The 17,303-nt window shown below is 46.9% G+C and overlaps 1 protein-coding gene and 1 long non-coding RNA gene across 2 annotated transcripts in view; one reads left to right on the plus strand and one right to left on the minus strand.

The window, feature by feature from the left end:
- Nucleotides 1-12,648, plus strand: part of DYNLL1 (dynein light chain LC8-type 1) — a 28,412-nt gene extending 15,764 nt beyond the window's left edge. The window contains exons 2-4 of the mRNA XM_055096255.1: nt 5,582-5,652; nt 10,575-10,712; nt 12,228-12,648. Of these exons, the coding sequence (XP_054952230.1) occupies nt 10,581-10,712; nt 12,228-12,365 (270 nt within the window). The 5' untranslated portion in view covers nt 5,582-5,652; nt 10,575-10,580 and the 3' untranslated portion in view covers nt 12,366-12,648. The remainder of the gene's footprint in view (nt 1-5,581; nt 5,653-10,574; nt 10,713-12,227) is intronic.
- Nucleotides 1,686-10,095, minus strand: LOC103783977 (uncharacterized). Its single transcript, XR_609568.5, has 2 exons — nt 9,982-10,095; nt 1,686-6,268 (listed from the first exon to the last, which is right to left on the minus strand). It is a non-coding gene; the product is annotated as an uncharacterized LOC103783977 (long non-coding RNA).
- Nucleotides 12,649-17,303: the final 4,655 nt, after the last annotated feature.

Consider the following 17,303-nt stretch of genomic DNA (forward strand, 5'->3'; position numbering starts at 1 on the left):
TAAGTCCCTGTCTAAAAAAAAAAAAAAAAAGATACATACAGTGTGATAGGTATTATATGATATGAATATGTTCTTATCTGTAGACTGGATGTATTTAAGACAAAATATTGACAATGGTTATCTCTGTACAGTTAACATTTATAATTTATTCCTTGTGTTCTTCTGTATCTACTACCATGTGCATTTATTATTTTTGTAATTTTTAATAAAAAACGGGTGTCAGGAAAGAAAATTGATTAAAACCCCTGTAAATATTTCACATGTGTAATGGCCGTGACATTGAGTTTGAGAACAGCTGCAGTTGGCTGCACTAATTACATTATTTTACTTTATAGCTTTGTAGTAAAGGTTGATTTATATGAGCCGAAATGGAAAATGGTCACAGAGAAAACAGTTGCAGAGGCCCTGGCCAAAACCACCTGGCACCCTGCTAATGAAATAATACCTTTGGAGTTTCTTGGGGGAAGTGGCTCCTGGAAGAAACAGATTATTATGTACAGCCTTAAGCTCTGGCTTTGTGATCCTAAGATGATAAGTTTGGGGGTACCAAGGGTTCTGCTCTTACCGAGAGAGAAAAACAACTTCTTTGCATTCCCCTCTCTGTCCCCTGAGAGAACCAGGGCTTTGCAAACAGATGTTTCTGTTTTTGTTTTTGAGTCAGGGTCTCGCTCTGTTGCCCAGGCTGGAGTGCAGTGGTGCAATCATAGCTCACTGCAGCCTTGAACTCTTGGGCTCAAGCAATCCTCCCCGCTGTAGCCTCCTGAGTAGCTGGAACTACCGGCACACCCCACTATACTAGCTAATTTTTTATTTTTATTTTTGGTAGAGATGGGGTCTTGCTATATTGCCCAGGCTGGTCTCCATCTCCTGGGTAAGCCATCCTCCTGCCTTAGCCTCCCAAAGCGCTAGGATTATAGGCATGAGCCACTGCACCTGGAGTGCAAACAGATGTTTAAAATGGAGAAACCAAGAGCCTGAAGCAAAGAGGCAACAATCAATAACTTCCTCACTGGTGTCCTGGCTGCCCTACTAACCTGCCCACTTCAGTGGCCCTCTAATCATACGAATCCCTACCCACTACCTTTCAGTGTTGTGGGATTCAGGAGGATGAGAGAGAGACCTCGGGTTAAAACAGGAGAATCTTTTTTTTTTTTTTTTTTTTGAGACACAGTCTCGCTCTGTCGCCCAGGCTGGAGTGCAGTGGCGCCATCTCGGCTCACTGCAAGCTCTGCCTCCCAGGTTCACACCATTGTCCTGCTTCAGCCTCCCTAGTAGCTGGGACTACAGGCGCCCGCCACCACACCCGGCTAATTTTTTGTATTTTTAGTAGAGACAGGGTTTCACTGTGTTAGCCAGGATGGTCTCGATCTCTGACCTCGTGATCCACCTGCCTCAGCCTCCGAAAGTGCTGGGATTACAGGCGTAAGCCACCGTGCCCGGCCTTTTTTTTTTTTTTTTTTTTTTTTTTTTGAGACCGAGTCTTGCTCTGTTGCCCAGGCTGGAGTGCAGTGGCGCGATCTCGGCTCATTACACATGTGCAGTATTTACTGGGTTCACGCCATTCTCCTGCCTCAGCCTCCCAAGTAGCTGGGACTACAGGCGCCCACCACCACACCCGGCTAATTTTGTTTTTGTATTTTTAGTAGAGACGGGGTTTCACCGTGTTAGTCAGGATGGTCTCAATCTAAAACAGGAGAATCATTTATTGAGTGCACTCAGGCCCAGCTGACTCAACGTCCAAAAGACTGGGCCCGGAAGAAAGACAGCACTTGACTTCTATACACACTTCACAAAAGGGGGTGGGCTAGCTTGAAGCAAGCTTACAGTGGCATGAAAGCAGGGATATAGAGGCAGGACAAACTCAGGATTGCACGTGACCGTTGCCAAGCAACCCAGATGTCCGTTATCTAGGTTTGCCCAGGCACAGGCTTATCCCATAACCTTCACTATGGCGCCCAGGTGGCCGTAACTCAGGCCAGCTCAGAGGCTCATGACCTTCACTCCACTGCTTAGATAAAACAATACTTGAAGTCACTAGTTACAGAGAACAGGAATCTATAAACTCATTCCATAAAACAAAGGAAAATTTGTTTTTCTTCTCCCTATGTTGAGGGAGTACTGGGAGAATCTCCAGAGCACATTAGATAATATTATGAAGAATTTTCCTGGGTCTGGCCTGTGCCTATTGCTGCCTCTGGGACAAGTCACCCTAACACAGAAAAACTTATTTCTCTATCTTTTTAATTTTACTTTTCTTTAATTTCCCACCTCAACAGAGCCACTGGTGGCCGCAGAATACAGTCCACGTGTCTTAACCAGGCTTACAAGACTCCAAAGGTCTGGCTTCTCCCCACCCCTACTCCCTGTCTTGTTTCTCCCACACTCCCCCAACAGCTTTTCTGGAGCCAAGTCAGCCAGCCTCCTTCCAGCTTCAGGCCTTTGAACATGCTGTTCTTTCCACCTAAAAAGCTCCCCGCACTTCCCCCAGCCTAGTTCCCTGCTTGTATAGATTGTTCCTCTAATGTGACTCCTGGAAAAGCCTTCCTTGCCTCCCAGGCTAGAGCAGAGCCCCCATTAACAGCTCTCACACCAGCCTATCTTTCTCCTCCACTGCATTTGTCACATCCTGTGATCCTGTGTGCATCCTGTTCAATGTCTGTCTCCACACATAAAATGTAAACTCCAAAAGGATAGGAACTGTGTCTGACTCGCTTCCTTTCATGTCCCTTGTGCCTAGATGGGTGCCTTGTATCAAGCAGGTGCTCAACAAATGTCTGCTGAAAAAATGATGCAGGGTGCGGTGGCTCACGCAGGTAATCCCAGCACTTTGGGAGGCCGAGGCGGGTGGATCACCTGAGGTCGGGAGTTCAAGACCAGCCTGACCAACATGGAGAAACCCCATGTCTACTAAAAATACAAAAAATTAGCCCGATATGGTGGTGCATGCCGGTAATCCCACCTACTGAGGAGGCTGAGACAGGAGAATTGCTTGAACCCAGGAGGCGGAGGTTGTGGTGAGCCAAGATCATGCCATTGCACTCCAGCCTGGGCAACAAGAACGAAACTCTGTCTCAAAAAAAGAAAAAAGAGAAAAAAAAGGACTAAGTGACTAAAACACAGGGTAGGAACTCAAGGCTCATCCTCTACATGGCTAAAGCACTTAGGCAGGAAAATTAAGTAAGTAATAGAGCTTCTCTGGGGCAGGTGCCAAAGGAAGTCCATCTCTGTATCTAGCACCTAGCTCCGGGCCTGGCCCATAGTAAACGCTCAGAGAATATTGCTAGCTGAATAAGCGTTACTTCCATCTACACGTACTCCACCCTCAGTGGTGATCTCATCCAGTCCCATTGCTTTAAATGTCACCTATAAGCTGATGACTCTCCAAATTATAGCTCAAGGCTGGCCCTCTTCCCAGAACTCATATATCCAACTGCATATTTGACATCTCCACTTGGAATATCTAATAGGCATCTCAAACTTAACATGGCCAAAGCAGAACTTCTTGTTTCCTCTGCCAGACTTCCCCATCTCAATCTATTCTTCTCATTGTTCAGCTCACAAGTCTGGAGTCATCCTTGACTGCCTCTGGTTCCCTCCTATTCTGCATCCAATTGCTCAGCAAATCTGTCAGCTCTACCTTCAGAATACATCTGGAATCTGGCCATCTCTGCCCTATCTCTGCTACCACCTCCTTGTCCAAGCCACCATTCCTTCTTACCTGGACTGCTGCAATAGCCTCTAACTGATCCCACCTCTCTCGCTGCTCCCATCAGCTTCCCCACCTTCCATCCTCATGCAGGAGCCAGGTCATCAAGTCTTGGCTCAAATGGTACCTTCTCAGAGAGGTCTTCCTAGAAAACTCTTTAAAACAAGACCCCTCACCCAGCGATGCTTGGTTCTCTTAGTCTACTTTTTAAAATTTTTTTGAGGTGGAGTCTCACTCTGTCACCCAGACTGGAGTGCAGTGGCGCGATCTCAGCTTACTGCAACCTCTGCCTCCCAGATTCAAGCAATTCTCCTGCCTCAGCCTCCCAAGTAGCTGGGACTACAGGTGCACGCTGCCATGCCCAGCTAATTTTTTGTATTTTAGTAGAGACGGGGTTTCACCGTGTTGCCCAGGCTGGTCCCGAACTCCTGAGCTCAGGCAATCTGCCCGCCTTGGCCTCCCAAAGTGCTAGGATTACAGGTGTAAGCCACCGTGCCTGGCCTATTCTACTTTATTTTTATCCATTGCCCTTATCAGAGATAAATATTTTTGCTTGTTTTTATCTTTATTCTCCTGCTATAAGTTCCATAAAAAGGAAACTTTGCCTATTTTGTTCTCTTGTGCATCTCCAGCACCTGGAACAGGGCCTGACACCTAGCTCTCGCTCAGAAATCTCCCCAGAGTCATAAATGAAGGGCTAAATGAACTCTGAAAGAGTTTTGGAGAGTCAGATTTTCTCCCAGTCAATGAATCAGGATCTTGATGCCAGAAATCAGATACCAACTACCTATTTTCTTGTTTGGAGCCCTAGAATAATTAAGAGTTAACACAAGACCACTTTGCATATAATTAAAGAGTGACACTGAGGTCACCTACTGAGTCACAGAGGCCTTGTTAGCTCCTAGAGCAGACTACAGATCCCGCCTCTTAGTCTACACCGGAGCTAGCCACTTGATCTGTAATTGTTGCTCTTTCCGTTCCTTCATCTGCAAGTAGGCCTGCCTGCCTTGTGGCCTTTACGTGGAGCTGTGAGCTTGGGATCTGTGACATTCAAATTCAGTCCAGATTGTTTAGGGTGGTGCTTTTCAACTGCTGGGGAGTGATTTCACCCTCCAGAAGACATTCGGCACCATCTGCAGACATTTTTGGTTGTTGAAACTGGGGGTGTGGTGTGATTGGCATCTAGTGGGTAGAGGCCAGGGGTGCTGTTAAACATCCTCAAATGCATAGGACAGCTCCCCACAACAACAAAAAAAACTTTCTGGCCCAAAAGGTGAATAGTGCCAAGGTTGAGAAGTCCTGGTCTACAGGAACACTAATGATAAGTGGTAGCTAGCATCACTGATCTTTGCCATGTGCCCAGTACTGCACCACATTCTCTATGTGTATCATCTCACTTAATCCTCACATTGTCCCTGAGAAACAAGAACTCTTATAATCCCCATTTTACAGATGAGGAACCTGAGGCTCAGAGAGGTGGACTCACTTGTTTAATGTCACATGGCTTAGTAGGGACAGATGCACACCCAAGGCTGCCTGGCCTCAAAGTCTGTTCCTTTAATGTCTATTCTGTGTTGCTCTGCCCTCTGACTGGGAGCTGAGGGGGCCTGTTAGTCCTCTCTGGATGTGTCTTCATCTGCTGCCCCTGTGGACAGGAGAGTGTTGGTCCACTCAGGCGGTGCTTGACTATTAGCCAGAAGGGAGGTTTTCTTTCCCTGAGTTGTCTCAGCCTTTCTGGCCTCACTCTCCCTGCACTGCAGTACAGTCCTTGGCTCCAAAGCTCAGCTCCACTGCCAGCCCCAGGCTGGTGCCAGCCCTTCTCCATGGGGTGGAAGCTTCCGGATTCAGACCTAGGCCTTGCAATCTCTCCCACAGGGTGCCTTCTTTCTGGATGGGGTCTTCAATCAACTCTGGGACCTGCAAGGTCACCTCACACTTCCTTTCAGGTAAGGGAGGGTTAGAGCTGCTAGGGTGGTCACAGGACTCATGGTTCAAGAAAGTACTCAAGGTTCCAGAAAGCTAGACAAGTGATTGCTGGACTGGGCTGGGAACAGAGTGATCCTGGGGCAGTAGTGAGGCACAGGCCACGGTCCTACTTGTGGATGAGGTGAGGAGAGCTGCAGACCCCGTAAGGAATCCCTCAGCCTGCCTGTGAGTAACAACTCTGAAGGGCTTTCTGAGGGCCCTGGGAAAGTCTGATGACCGGAGCTGAAAGGTGATTCTGTCCAAGGAAGATCACGATGGCCAAGAACCAATGTAGGGTCAAGTTTGAGGTGTCTGTTGCGGAGGAATCAAGGCTGAAGTACTCTGAACTATCCATCCTTTCTTCCATCCATCCAATACATATTTAGGGAGCTCCCGCCAGGGGCCGACGATGCTTAGTGTCTCCAGCGACATCACTCTGTTCGGAGGCATCAGCTCCCTTTGTTTAGGTGTTGCTCAGAGGTTCCATCTACCATGTGGGACTGTGGAGTCAGACCAGGATTCACATCTCAGCTCTGTCACTTTCTGTCACTGACTTCAGGCAAGAGACTTCATCTCTTTGAACCTCATTTTCTTCATCTGTATAATAAAGAGACGAACAGTTCTTACCTTGTAGAATTGTTATGAGAAGCCAATGAGATAATGTGTCTAAATGTCTGGCACATGGTAAGGTCTCAATATACAGTGGCAATAGCTACTATTTATTATACCGTGGCTAGGTCTCTAGATGCATTATTTAATATAATCCCTGCCACCAACCTATAACGAAGATGTGATCTCCATTTAAAAATCAGGAACCTACGAGGTGGGTGGATCACCTGAAGTCTGGAGTTCGAGAACAGCCTGGCCAACATGGTGAAACCCTATCTCTACTAAAATACAAAAATTAGCCAGGTGTAGTGGCAAACGCCTGTAATCCCAGCTACTTGGGAGGCTGAGGCAGGAGAATCGCTTGAACCCAGGAGGGGGAGGTTGCAGTGAGCTGAGATCGCACTACTGCACTCCAGCCTGGGTGACAGAGCAAGAGTCCGTCTCAAAAAAAATAAATAAATAAAAATAAAAAATAACAATCAGGAACCTGTGCCTTGGAGAGGTTAACTAACTTGAAGGAGCTCATAGCTTAGGTTGATTCCAAAGCCCGTGCTCTCAGAAACATTAACCCCTAGTTATAATTTCCTGTGGCAAGAATGAAAAATGCAGGTTTTCAGGCTTAGAAAGATTTTTAAGCAAGTTTATCAGGCAGGAGTAGATATAGTAAGTTGCCAAAATGTGTGATGCTACAGAACCCCATATGGGCCACTTCAGGGGGACCTGGTGAAGGACTCTCACATTTATTCTAGGAGTCTGGGTTATTGTAGAAGAGTTTTTTTTTTTTAATCCTCCTTAGGTTCTGAATCCCTTTATGAATCTGATGGAAGCTAAGGATCCTCTCTTTGGAAAAATGCCTGCAAACACTACATACATTTTTGTGCATAATTCCAGAGGGCTTGGAAAACCTTTGCAATCCGGCCGTGGACCCCATTTAAGAACCCTCCTCGAGGGTAGCATTTTCCAAGTGCAGGACACATATCACTCATAGTGTCTGAGATCAGTTTAACAATGCCAAAACAAATGTTTTATATTCTAATATTTATATTTTATAGTTACCTTCTATTTATGGCCAATGAGACTGGCTTTCCATTTATGGTCATGATATAAATTTGTCTTTTAAAAGCATACTTATTAGGCCGGGTGCGATGGCTCATGCCTGTAATCCCAAAACTTAGGGAGGCCAAGGCAGGCGGATCACTTGAGCTCAGGAGTTCAAGACCAGCCTGGCCAACATGGCAAGACCCTGTCTCTACAAAAATAGAAAAATTAGCCGGGCATGGTGGTGTGCACCTGTATCCCAGCTACTCAGGAGGCCAAGGCAGAAGAATCACTTGAACCCAGATCGCGCCACTGCACTCCAGTCTGGGCAACAGAGTGAGATTCCATCTCAAAAACATAAAATAAAATAAAAAGTATACTTATTTAAAAAATAAAGGGAGTTCAAATAAAATTATTATATAGAATATTATATACAGTATTATTGTTTATTTTTTATTTATTTATTTTTTTTGAGAGAGTCTCGCTCTGTCTCCCAGGCTGGAGTGTAGTGGTGCGATCTCGGCTCACTGCAAGCTCAGCCTCTGGGGTTCACGCCATTCTCCTGCCTCAGCCTCCCAACTAGCTGGGACTACAGGCGCTCACCACCACGCCCGGCTAATTTTTTTTTTTTTTTGTATTTTTAGTAAAGATAGGGTTTCACCATGTTAGCCAGGATGGTCTTGATCTCCTGACCTCGTGATCCGCCTGCCTCGGCCTCCCAAAGTGCTGGGATTACAGGCGTGAGCCACCACACCCGGCCATATAAGGTATTATTAATGAACAATTACATTATTATATTATAATGATAGTATTATTATAGTAAAAATTAAATAAATAATAACAGGGGTAGTGTAGTGTAGATATGGAAAAAAATCACGAGGATGATTTAGGAAATTTCCCTGGGGTTTCTACTTAGTGGAGTCACCGTGGCTTTACTTTAGTGTCATTTGCATTTCCAGGGTCCTCACTTGTTGTCAACCTATTTCTTCCTCAAGAGAGGTACTATAGTAATATTATAACTCCTCAAACCCTGAATCTCATCATTAGAAACATGGAACTGGAAAAAGCTGTTGATTTAATTGATATGCATATGTTGAACCTGAAGAGGTTCTAATTATTGCCATTTTTTTCCTTTTTTTTTTTTTGAGACGGAGTTACCCAGGCTGGAATGCAATGGCGCGATCTCGGCTCACTACAGACTCTGTGTCCCTGGTTCAAGTGATTCTCCTGCCTCAGCCTCCTGAGTAGGTGGGATTACAGGCACGTGCCACCATGCCCAGCTAATTTTGTATTTTTAGTAGAGATGGGGTTTCTCCATGTTGATCAGGCTGGTCTCAAACTCCTTACCTCAGGTCATCCACCCGCCTCAGCCTCCCAAAGTGCTGGGATTATAGGCGTGAGCCACCGCACCCGGCCTATTCCCATCTTTTTCTTTCTGGAGTTGTGTGCCTCTGCTCAAATTGTTTTATTTTTATTTTTTGAGATGGGGTTTGGCCATATTGCCCAGGCTGGTCTCCAACTACTGAGCTCAAGCGATCCCCTTGACTCGGCTTCTCAAAGTGCTGGGATTACAGGTGTGAGCCATCATGCCCAGCCACAAATTGTTTTAAGGAGTAATGAGAGTAGATGGTCAGAGGAAAATGTAGAAATGTAAATAAGAAGCTTCCAGATACATGATTAACCTGATAACTTATTTATGGAGGTTCGAAAAATACATTATAGGCATTTCAGAGCTGGTTGTTCAAAACCTTGCTGTGGCCTTTGGGATAGTTGTATAAACTGACAATTATTGATAAGATTCATTGATCATTTACTATGTGCCTCACATTGTGCTGAGAGAACTTCAAATGTTTAATACTGCTAACAAGCGTATGAACTGGTTTCCTTTTACATTTAGTCCTCCTTTACTTAAAGAAGACATTCAAATAGCTAGTAAATGACAGTGCTGGGATTTAAATCCAGATCTGACTTGTCCCTCAACTCCCCCAAGATCTTGCTTTTTTAACCACTTCGTGTCTCCTCCCTAAGCCAGAGGGGACGTCATCTCTCTAACGGCCGCTTTTTCGTCCATTAGGATACCTCCTCCTCAGAGATAAATCCCAACCAAGAATCTCTCCCACACAGGAAAGACTGCCTCACCTGAGCAAGAAGCTTCACCCTGGACAAAAACCCCGGGGCTCAACACTCCCAAATCCACCCGGATCCCCATCCCCAACCCCTTAAAGGATGTCCGCATTGCTTGGCAGAGACCCCACTCTTGGGGATAATCCCTTAATTCGTAAGGAAACACCCTCCCTCCTTGAAGCCCTCCCTCAATCCTGAGGATGCCCTCCCCTAAATATTTCAGAGCAGAACCGACTACAAATGGGGCCCAGTGCAAAATGAAAACGTAAGGGTCCCTCCTGTGAGACTGCACTGCTGGTTTACCCACGAAGCCGGCCCTGCTTCAGAGATACCCTTTCAGTAAAGGGAGAGGCCACCTCTGTCGTAATCCTGCTAACCTGGGGTGCGAGATCATGCGACCTGTCGTGGTGGGGGGGCGGGGGGGTGGGGGCAGGAATGGCCACCAACTTCTAGAGACTGTTGTTCGAGAACACACCCTGGGACAACCTCCGTGAATTTGGAATCACTTCCCTTGGCCCCGGCAGAAGCTCCCTTCCTACCTCTCCAGACAGCTGGGTGGTCCTCGTAACCGGGCCGGGGCTCCACCTTCTGGGTGTGTGGGCCTCGTAGCGTGCGGCCCATTGCCCGGGCAACCGACGCCGTGAGCGGTGCATTGTGGTCTGCAACAAAATGCAGGAGAAAGATCCTGAGGGAACCATGGAGTCCATGGACCAATGGAAGAATGCCGTGGGCTGCGTCAAGCCAATAGGGTCGCGCGGCGAGGGGCGGGGCCGGCGGGAGCAGGGCGGGGCCTGAGCACTAGGCGGCGGCGGCTGGCGTGGGGCTGCTTAGATGCGCCACGGCTTCGGTAGCGACGGTAGCTCTAGCTGGGCCTGAGCTGTGCTAGCACCTCCCCCAGGAGACCGTTGCAGTCGGCCAGCCCCCTTCTCCACGGTGAGAAACTCGGGGGGCCAGGGGGTGTCCTCGCTGCCTTATTTCGCCCCACTCCAGACTTAGCCAGCCGCGTAGCCCGCGCTTCCTGAGAAGTGGGGTGGGGGGCGTCGTCCCGTGGTGGCGCCGGCCGGGGTGGGGGCAGTTAGTGCCTGGGGGGCGCGGCCCAACTCAACCCCTTACCCCAGGCCTTGCCCACTAGGTAACCATGTGCGACCGAAAGGCCGTGATCAAAAATGCGGACATGTCGGAAGAGATGCAACAGGACTCGGTGGAGTGCGCTACTCAGGCGCTGGAGAAATACAACATAGAGAAGGACATTGCGGCTCATATCAAGAAGGTGAGGATGGGCGCGGGGGCCGATACGCAGCCGGGAGCAGGGGGTTCCTTCCCCCCGATCCTGCTTTCCTAAGGGCGCCTGACAGGTCCCGGGAACACCGCTGGCGGCTTGGGGCGTAGAAGCTTCCAGAAAGGACGCAGATGCATTTTTGCGCTCCTGTGGAGAAGACCAGACCCCCGGCGTCCGAAGTTTTTTTTTTTTTTTTTAATTACCCAGCTCCGCGGGGGGAAAGCGCCACCTAGCAACGGTATCTAAGATCAGGGAGCAGCGGTTCCCCCTTCTGTGTGGTTCCTGCGCCGAGGATCCATCTGGGTGTTCCGGAGGGGGGAGCTGCGTGGGTGTTTCCAGCCGGGCCGGGAGGAGATCTTGCCAGCCTTCCAGTGGGGAGTTGAGGGAAGGTGGGTGGTGGCGGGGCTGGGGGCTGGGGTGGGGGCTTGGTAAATGGCAGTCTAGAAAGCCGGCAGGACTGCCAACTTCTCGAGCAGTGTTTGCTGGAAGGGAAGAAAGCTGGCAGCCTAAGCCGTGGGAGGGTTCCAGTCGAGAATGGGAAGATGAAAGACTTCAGATGGAACAGAAATAAATGCCTTTTTTGACAAACGCAGCAGTGCGTGCCTCTAGCTTGCAAGAGCGTTACTCCCCTTCATAGCTTTAAAAGGTTTTCGCACTGCGTGCAGTTAGAGTAGCTAAATCTTGTGTGACGCTCCACAAACACTTGTAAGAATTTCGCAGAGAAAGATAACCGTTGCCACCCAATGCCCCCCACAGGCATTCTACTCCCCAGTACCTCTTAGGGTGGGAGAAATGGTGAAGAGTTGTTCCTACAACTTGCTAACCTAGTGGACAGGGTAGTAGATTAGCATCATCCGGATAGATGTGAAGAGGACGGCTGTTTGGATAATAATTAAGGATAAAATTTGGCCAGTTGACAGATTCTGTTTCCAGCAGTTTTTACAGCAACAGTGGAGTGCTTCAGTATTGTGTCCCTGTAAATTTAATTTTGATCCGCAATCATTTGGTATACAATGCTGTTTGAAGTTTTGTCCTATTGCAAAAGTCTTGTGTTGCAGGGATGCAGTTAAGATATTTGTGATGAGGAATGGGATGGGCTAATTTTTTGCCGTTTTCTTGGAATTGGGGGCATGGCAAATACAGTAGGGTAGTTTAGTTCTCTACACAGAACATGATAAACTACACCTGTTGATGTCACCGTCTGTCAATGAATATTATAGAAGGTATGAAGGTGTAATTACCATAATAACAAAACACCCTGTCTTTAAGGCTGACCTTTCGTCCTTTGACCTCCTCAGCCTCCATTCCCATCTTCGCTCAGACTGCAAGTATGTTTGTATTAATGTACTATGTAGGCGGCTTGGAGCTGGGGAACATTCTTTCATTCTAAGAATTTGCAGATGCTGACGTTCCTCCTTTCTGCCCCTACAGGCTCTGGCTTATCCAAGAGGCAAACACTGACCTCTGGTAATTAAAATTCTAGTTCTTTTCTTTTGTCTTTCCCAGGAATTTGACAAGAAGTACAATCCCACCTGGCATTGCATCGTGGGGAGGAACTTCGGTAGTTATGTGACACATGAAACCAAACACTTCATCTACTTCTACCTGGGCCAAGTGGCCATTCTTCTCTTCAAATCTGGTTAAAAGCATGGACTGTGCCACACACCCAGTGATCCATCCAAAAACAAGGACTGCAGCCTAAATTCCAAATACCAGAGACTGAAATTTTCAGCCTTGCTAAGGGAACATCTCGATGTTTGAACCTTTGTTGTGTTTTGTACAGGGCATTCTCTGTACTAGTTTGTCGTGGTTATAAAACAATTAGCAGAATAGCCTACATTTGTATTTATTTTCTATTCCATACTTCTGCCCACGTTGTTTTCTCTCAAAATCCATTCCTTTAAAAAATAAATCTGTTGCAGATGTGTATGTGTGTGAATTACAATTTGTTCAAATAACAGCGTTGAAGACGGTCACTTGATCAGATGTCCAGGTTGGTGGGGATGAGTCCATCCTTACAGAAGTTAAGTTTCTGTGGGGTATTTCAGTACTCTTTAGTCACATTCTCTCACCCATCCTGCAACTGTTGTGCATGTTGAGAAATGCAGTGCATGATAAAGAAACATTTAAATTAAATCTTTAGTCCTAATCTGAAAAAAGTCAGTGTTTAAGGATATTTGTTAAGACAGTGCTATAGAATGTTCTGGGCCTTTGGCCTCAGGTGGTGGTGATGGATGTGTAGTAGTACTTGAAGGTTTCCATGGCTATAAAATGGAAATAAGCGCAAAACAAAGTTGGGATAATGAAATGGATTCCAGGACCCTTGTCTAGCCCCCTCCCCTGCCTAGAAAGAAGGTGGCCTTAGGGGAAAGTAAATGTTTCTGAGCAGCAGTTTTCATGCTCTTCTAATAATGTAAATTCCTGCAAAGACTTATCAGCCTGCTGTGCTGTGCTTTGCTGTGGTCAGGAACAAGTGTGAATTGATGCCTTTTCCTGAAAAGACCCAATTAAAGCTGGGGACAAGTAGCTATCAAAGGTTTCCTGCTATCAATTTTAAGAGGACTGCAGTCGTAGAAAAGCAAATATGGCAGACTTGTAGGTGGAAAGGAAATAAGACAGGCTGGAACAACCCACACCCATCTTGGGAAACTGCAAGAAGGGTCCTGACTTGTAGTTAGCCTATGTTTTCCCATGGATCTCTAAGATGCCATTGGGATTTCTAAGCAGCTAGGCGACTGCTACACAGAAGAGGGCAATAGATTGGAATTGATGAGTGATAACTCCCATTTAAGAGTAGAATTAGGTCAGTAACATATTTGGAAGTTTACTTTTCTTCAGAATGTGTGGTTTTAAGAATCCTAGCAAAGTTGTGCTACTTTAGGATTGGAAGGGTTTCAGGGTAGAGGTGCAAGATTTTGACTTTTTTAAGACAGAGTTTCGCTCTTGTTGCCCAAGCTGGAGTACAGTGGCGCGATCTCAGCTCACTGCAACCTCTGCCTCCTGGGTTCAAGCAAGTCTCCTGCCTCAGCTTCCCAAGTAGCTGGGATTACAGGCATGTGCCACCATGCCCGGCTAATTTTGTATTCTTAGTAGAGATGGGGTTTCCCCATATTGGTCAGGCTAGTCTCGAACTCCTGACCTCAGGTAATCTGCCCACCTCTGCCTCCCAAAGTGCTGGGATTACAGGCGTGAGCCACCAAGCCCGGCAATTTTGACTATTGTGCCAGTTTTTTCCCTGCTGTCTGCAAAAAAGGATGAGGTACTGTGGTATAAACAGGAGACTGCAACTGGGGTAATTTTATGTTTGTATTTATATAAACAGACCGAAAATGTTCCTTTTTCTAACTTTCATTTTTTTTGAGACTCCTATTGCCCAGGCTGGAGTGCAGTGGTGTGATCATAGCCCACTGCAACTTCGACCTCCTGGGCCCAAGTGATCCTGCCACCTCAGCCTCCAAAGTAACTGGGACCATAAGTACATGCCACCATGCCTAGCTAACTTTTGAATTTTTTGTAGAGCTGGAGTCTCCCTGTGTTGCCCAGGTTGGTCTTGAATTCCTGGGCTCAAGCAATCCTCCCAAGGTGTTGGGATTACAGGTACGAGCCACCACACCCGGTTTAATTCATATTTTTTTTTTTTTTTTTTTTTTTGAGACGGAGTCTCACTGTTGCCCAGGCTGGAGTACAGTGGCGCGATCTCGGCTCACTGAAAGCTCCGCCTCCCAGGTTCACACCATTCTCCTTCCTCAGCCTCCCGAGTAGCTGGGACTACAGGCACCCACCACCACGCAAGGCTAATTTTTTTTGTACTTTTAGTAGAGACAGGGTTTCACCATGTTAGCCAGGATGGTCTCGATCTCCTGACTTCGTGATCTGCCCACCTCGGCCTCCCAAAGTGCTGGGATTACAGGCGTGAGCCACCGAACCTGGCCTAATTCATATTTTTTCTATCCCTTTTCCCTCTTTAGTGACCTGGCTGTATTTCTATTTGAAGCCCACAAGGAATTTGGCCTCCAAAGCTTTAGTTTGTCCAGTTAAGCCCTACTCAGAACGGATGATCTGTCTCTAGCCACAGACCCAAAAGCTGATTCAAGACTGATAGCTAGACATTGGGAGTTTTAGTTGAATTTGATCTGTCCCATATTTACTGTCAAGTTGGCAGCTTTTTTGTTTTTTTATTCAGATGTGAGAAAACCATGTTGCTATGGAGATAAGACTGGGTTGATGTTTATGAAGCTCCTTCCAGTGCCTGTTCCTTCCTGTTAATTTCAAAAGCCAATAGGCTCCAGCTGGCTGAAAAGAAAACGTAAGCTAAGTTTTTCTAAGCATTTATCAAATGCTCTTAGCTGCTGTTCTTTGAGAGAGTTGTATATAGCTAGCTCTATCTAGAAGCTTTTTAGTGACAGGGCAAGATCTTGTAAGTGAAGGCACGTAAATGATCCTTACTGTGCTGGGTCAGGAAGCAGCGTATCTGAAGCCCTTTCACATACCTTTGAACTATGTTATCCACAAACTGTTAGCCAAGTCACAGACTGATTTCTGCAATTCATTTTTGAGACAGGGTCTCACTCTGTCACCAAAGCTAGAGTGCAGTGGCGTGATCTCGACTCACTGCAACCTCCGCCTCCCGGGCTCAGATGATCCTCCCACCTCAGCCTTCCAAATAGCTGGGACCACAGGTGTGTACCACCACATCTGGCTAATTTTTTATTTTTTGTAGAGATGGGATTTTGCCATGTTGCCCAGGCTGGTCTCGAACTCCTGGATTCAAGCAATCTGCCCTCTTTGGCCTCCCAAAGTGCTCGGATTATAGGCATAGGCCACTGTGCCGGACCAATTTCTGCAGTTTCTTAGCAAGGCCTCTTTAAAACCTTACGATTCATCCACACTCAAAATATTTATGGCTGGGTGCAGTGCCTCATGTCCCAGCACTTTGGGAGGCCAAGGTGGGAGCCCACGAGTACGAGAGCAGCCTGGGCAACACAGGGAGACCCAGTCTCTAGTAAGAAAAAAAAAATTATGGCAGCCAGGTATGGTGGCTCACACCTGTAATCCCAACACATTGGGAGGCTTGAGGTGGGCAGATCACCTGATGTCAGGATATCGAGACCAGCCTGGCCAACATGGTGAAACCTTGTTTCTACTAAAAATACAAAAATTAGCCGGCCATGATGGTAGGTACCTGTAATCCCAGCTACTTGGAAGGCTGAGGCAGGAGAATTGCTTGAACCTGGGAGGCGGAGGTTACAGTGAGCCAAGATCACGCCACTGCACGCCAGCCTAGGTGACAGAGGGAGACTCGGTCTCCAAAAAAAAAAAAAAATTACAAATTAAAAAATTAACCAGGCACTATGGCGTATGCCTGTAGACCCAGCTATTTAAGAGGCTGAGGTGGGAGGGCTGCTTGAGCCCAGGAGTTTAGGCTGTAGTGGGCTATGATCAGGTCACTGCACTCCAGCTTGAGTGACAGAGCGAGACCCTGTCTCTTAAAAAAATTTATGGCCTCATTTTAACATCAAACAGTGGACTGTATTCAGGGAGAAGTTTAGAAAATGACAAGGCCAGGCGCGGTGGCTCACGCCTGTAATCCCAGCACTTTGGGAGGCCGAGGCGGGCGGATCACGAGGTCAGGAGATCAAGACCATGGTGAAACCCCGTCTCTACTAAAAATACAAAAAAATTAGCTGGGCGCAGTGGCGGGCGCCTGTAATCCCAGCTACTCGGGAGGCTGAGGCAGGAGAATGGCGTGAACCCAGGAGGCGGAGCTTGCAGTGAGCTGAAATCACGCCACTGAATTCCAGCCTGGGTGACAGAGCGAGACTCCGTCTCAAAAAAAAAAAAAAAAAAAAAAAAAGAAAATGACAAAAAATGAAAAAGAAAGACAACAGTAGACTATAACAAGGAGACAAGAAGTCTGCTCAGCTCCATCTCTGAGTACTGAAGGTTAGCTTACATCATTTTCAAACTTTTTTTTTTTTGCTATAAAACAAGTGTACTCTTACAAAAAAGCTCCCTATATAAGACATGAAAGCAGGATTTTGCTGGTACATTTATTTTCCAACAAGGATTTAGTGAAAAGGTTTCTTTTTTTTTTTTTGAGACAGAGTCTCTCTCTATCACCCAGGATGGAGTGCAGTGGCACGATCTCGGCTCACTGCAATCTCCGCCTCCTGGGTTCAAGTGATTCACCTGCCTCAGCCTCCTGAGTAGCTGGGATTACAGGAGCACACCATCATGCCCAGCTAATTTTTTGTATTTTTAGTGGAGACAGGATTTCACCATGCTGGCCAGGCTGGTCTCAAACTCCTGACCTCGTGATCCACCTGCCTCGGCCTACGAAAGTGCTGGGATTACAGGCGTGAGCCACTGCACCCAACCTACATAGTAGCTTTTTATGGAAGAGGACTGAAAGAATGATGAAAAATATATTTTCTGGCCAGGTGCGGCCAACATGGTAAAATCCCTTATCTACTAAAAATACAAAAAAATTAGCCGGGCGTGGTGGCGCGCACCTGTAATCCCAGCTACTTGGGAGGCTGAGGCAGGAGAACTGCTTGAACCCACAAGGTGGAGGTTACGGTG

This window comes from Pan paniscus, chromosome 10 (genome assembly GCF_029289425.2).
Source record: "Pan paniscus chromosome 10, NHGRI_mPanPan1-v2.0_pri, whole genome shotgun sequence".
NCBI lineage: Eukaryota > Metazoa > Chordata > Mammalia > Primates > Hominidae > Pan > Pan paniscus.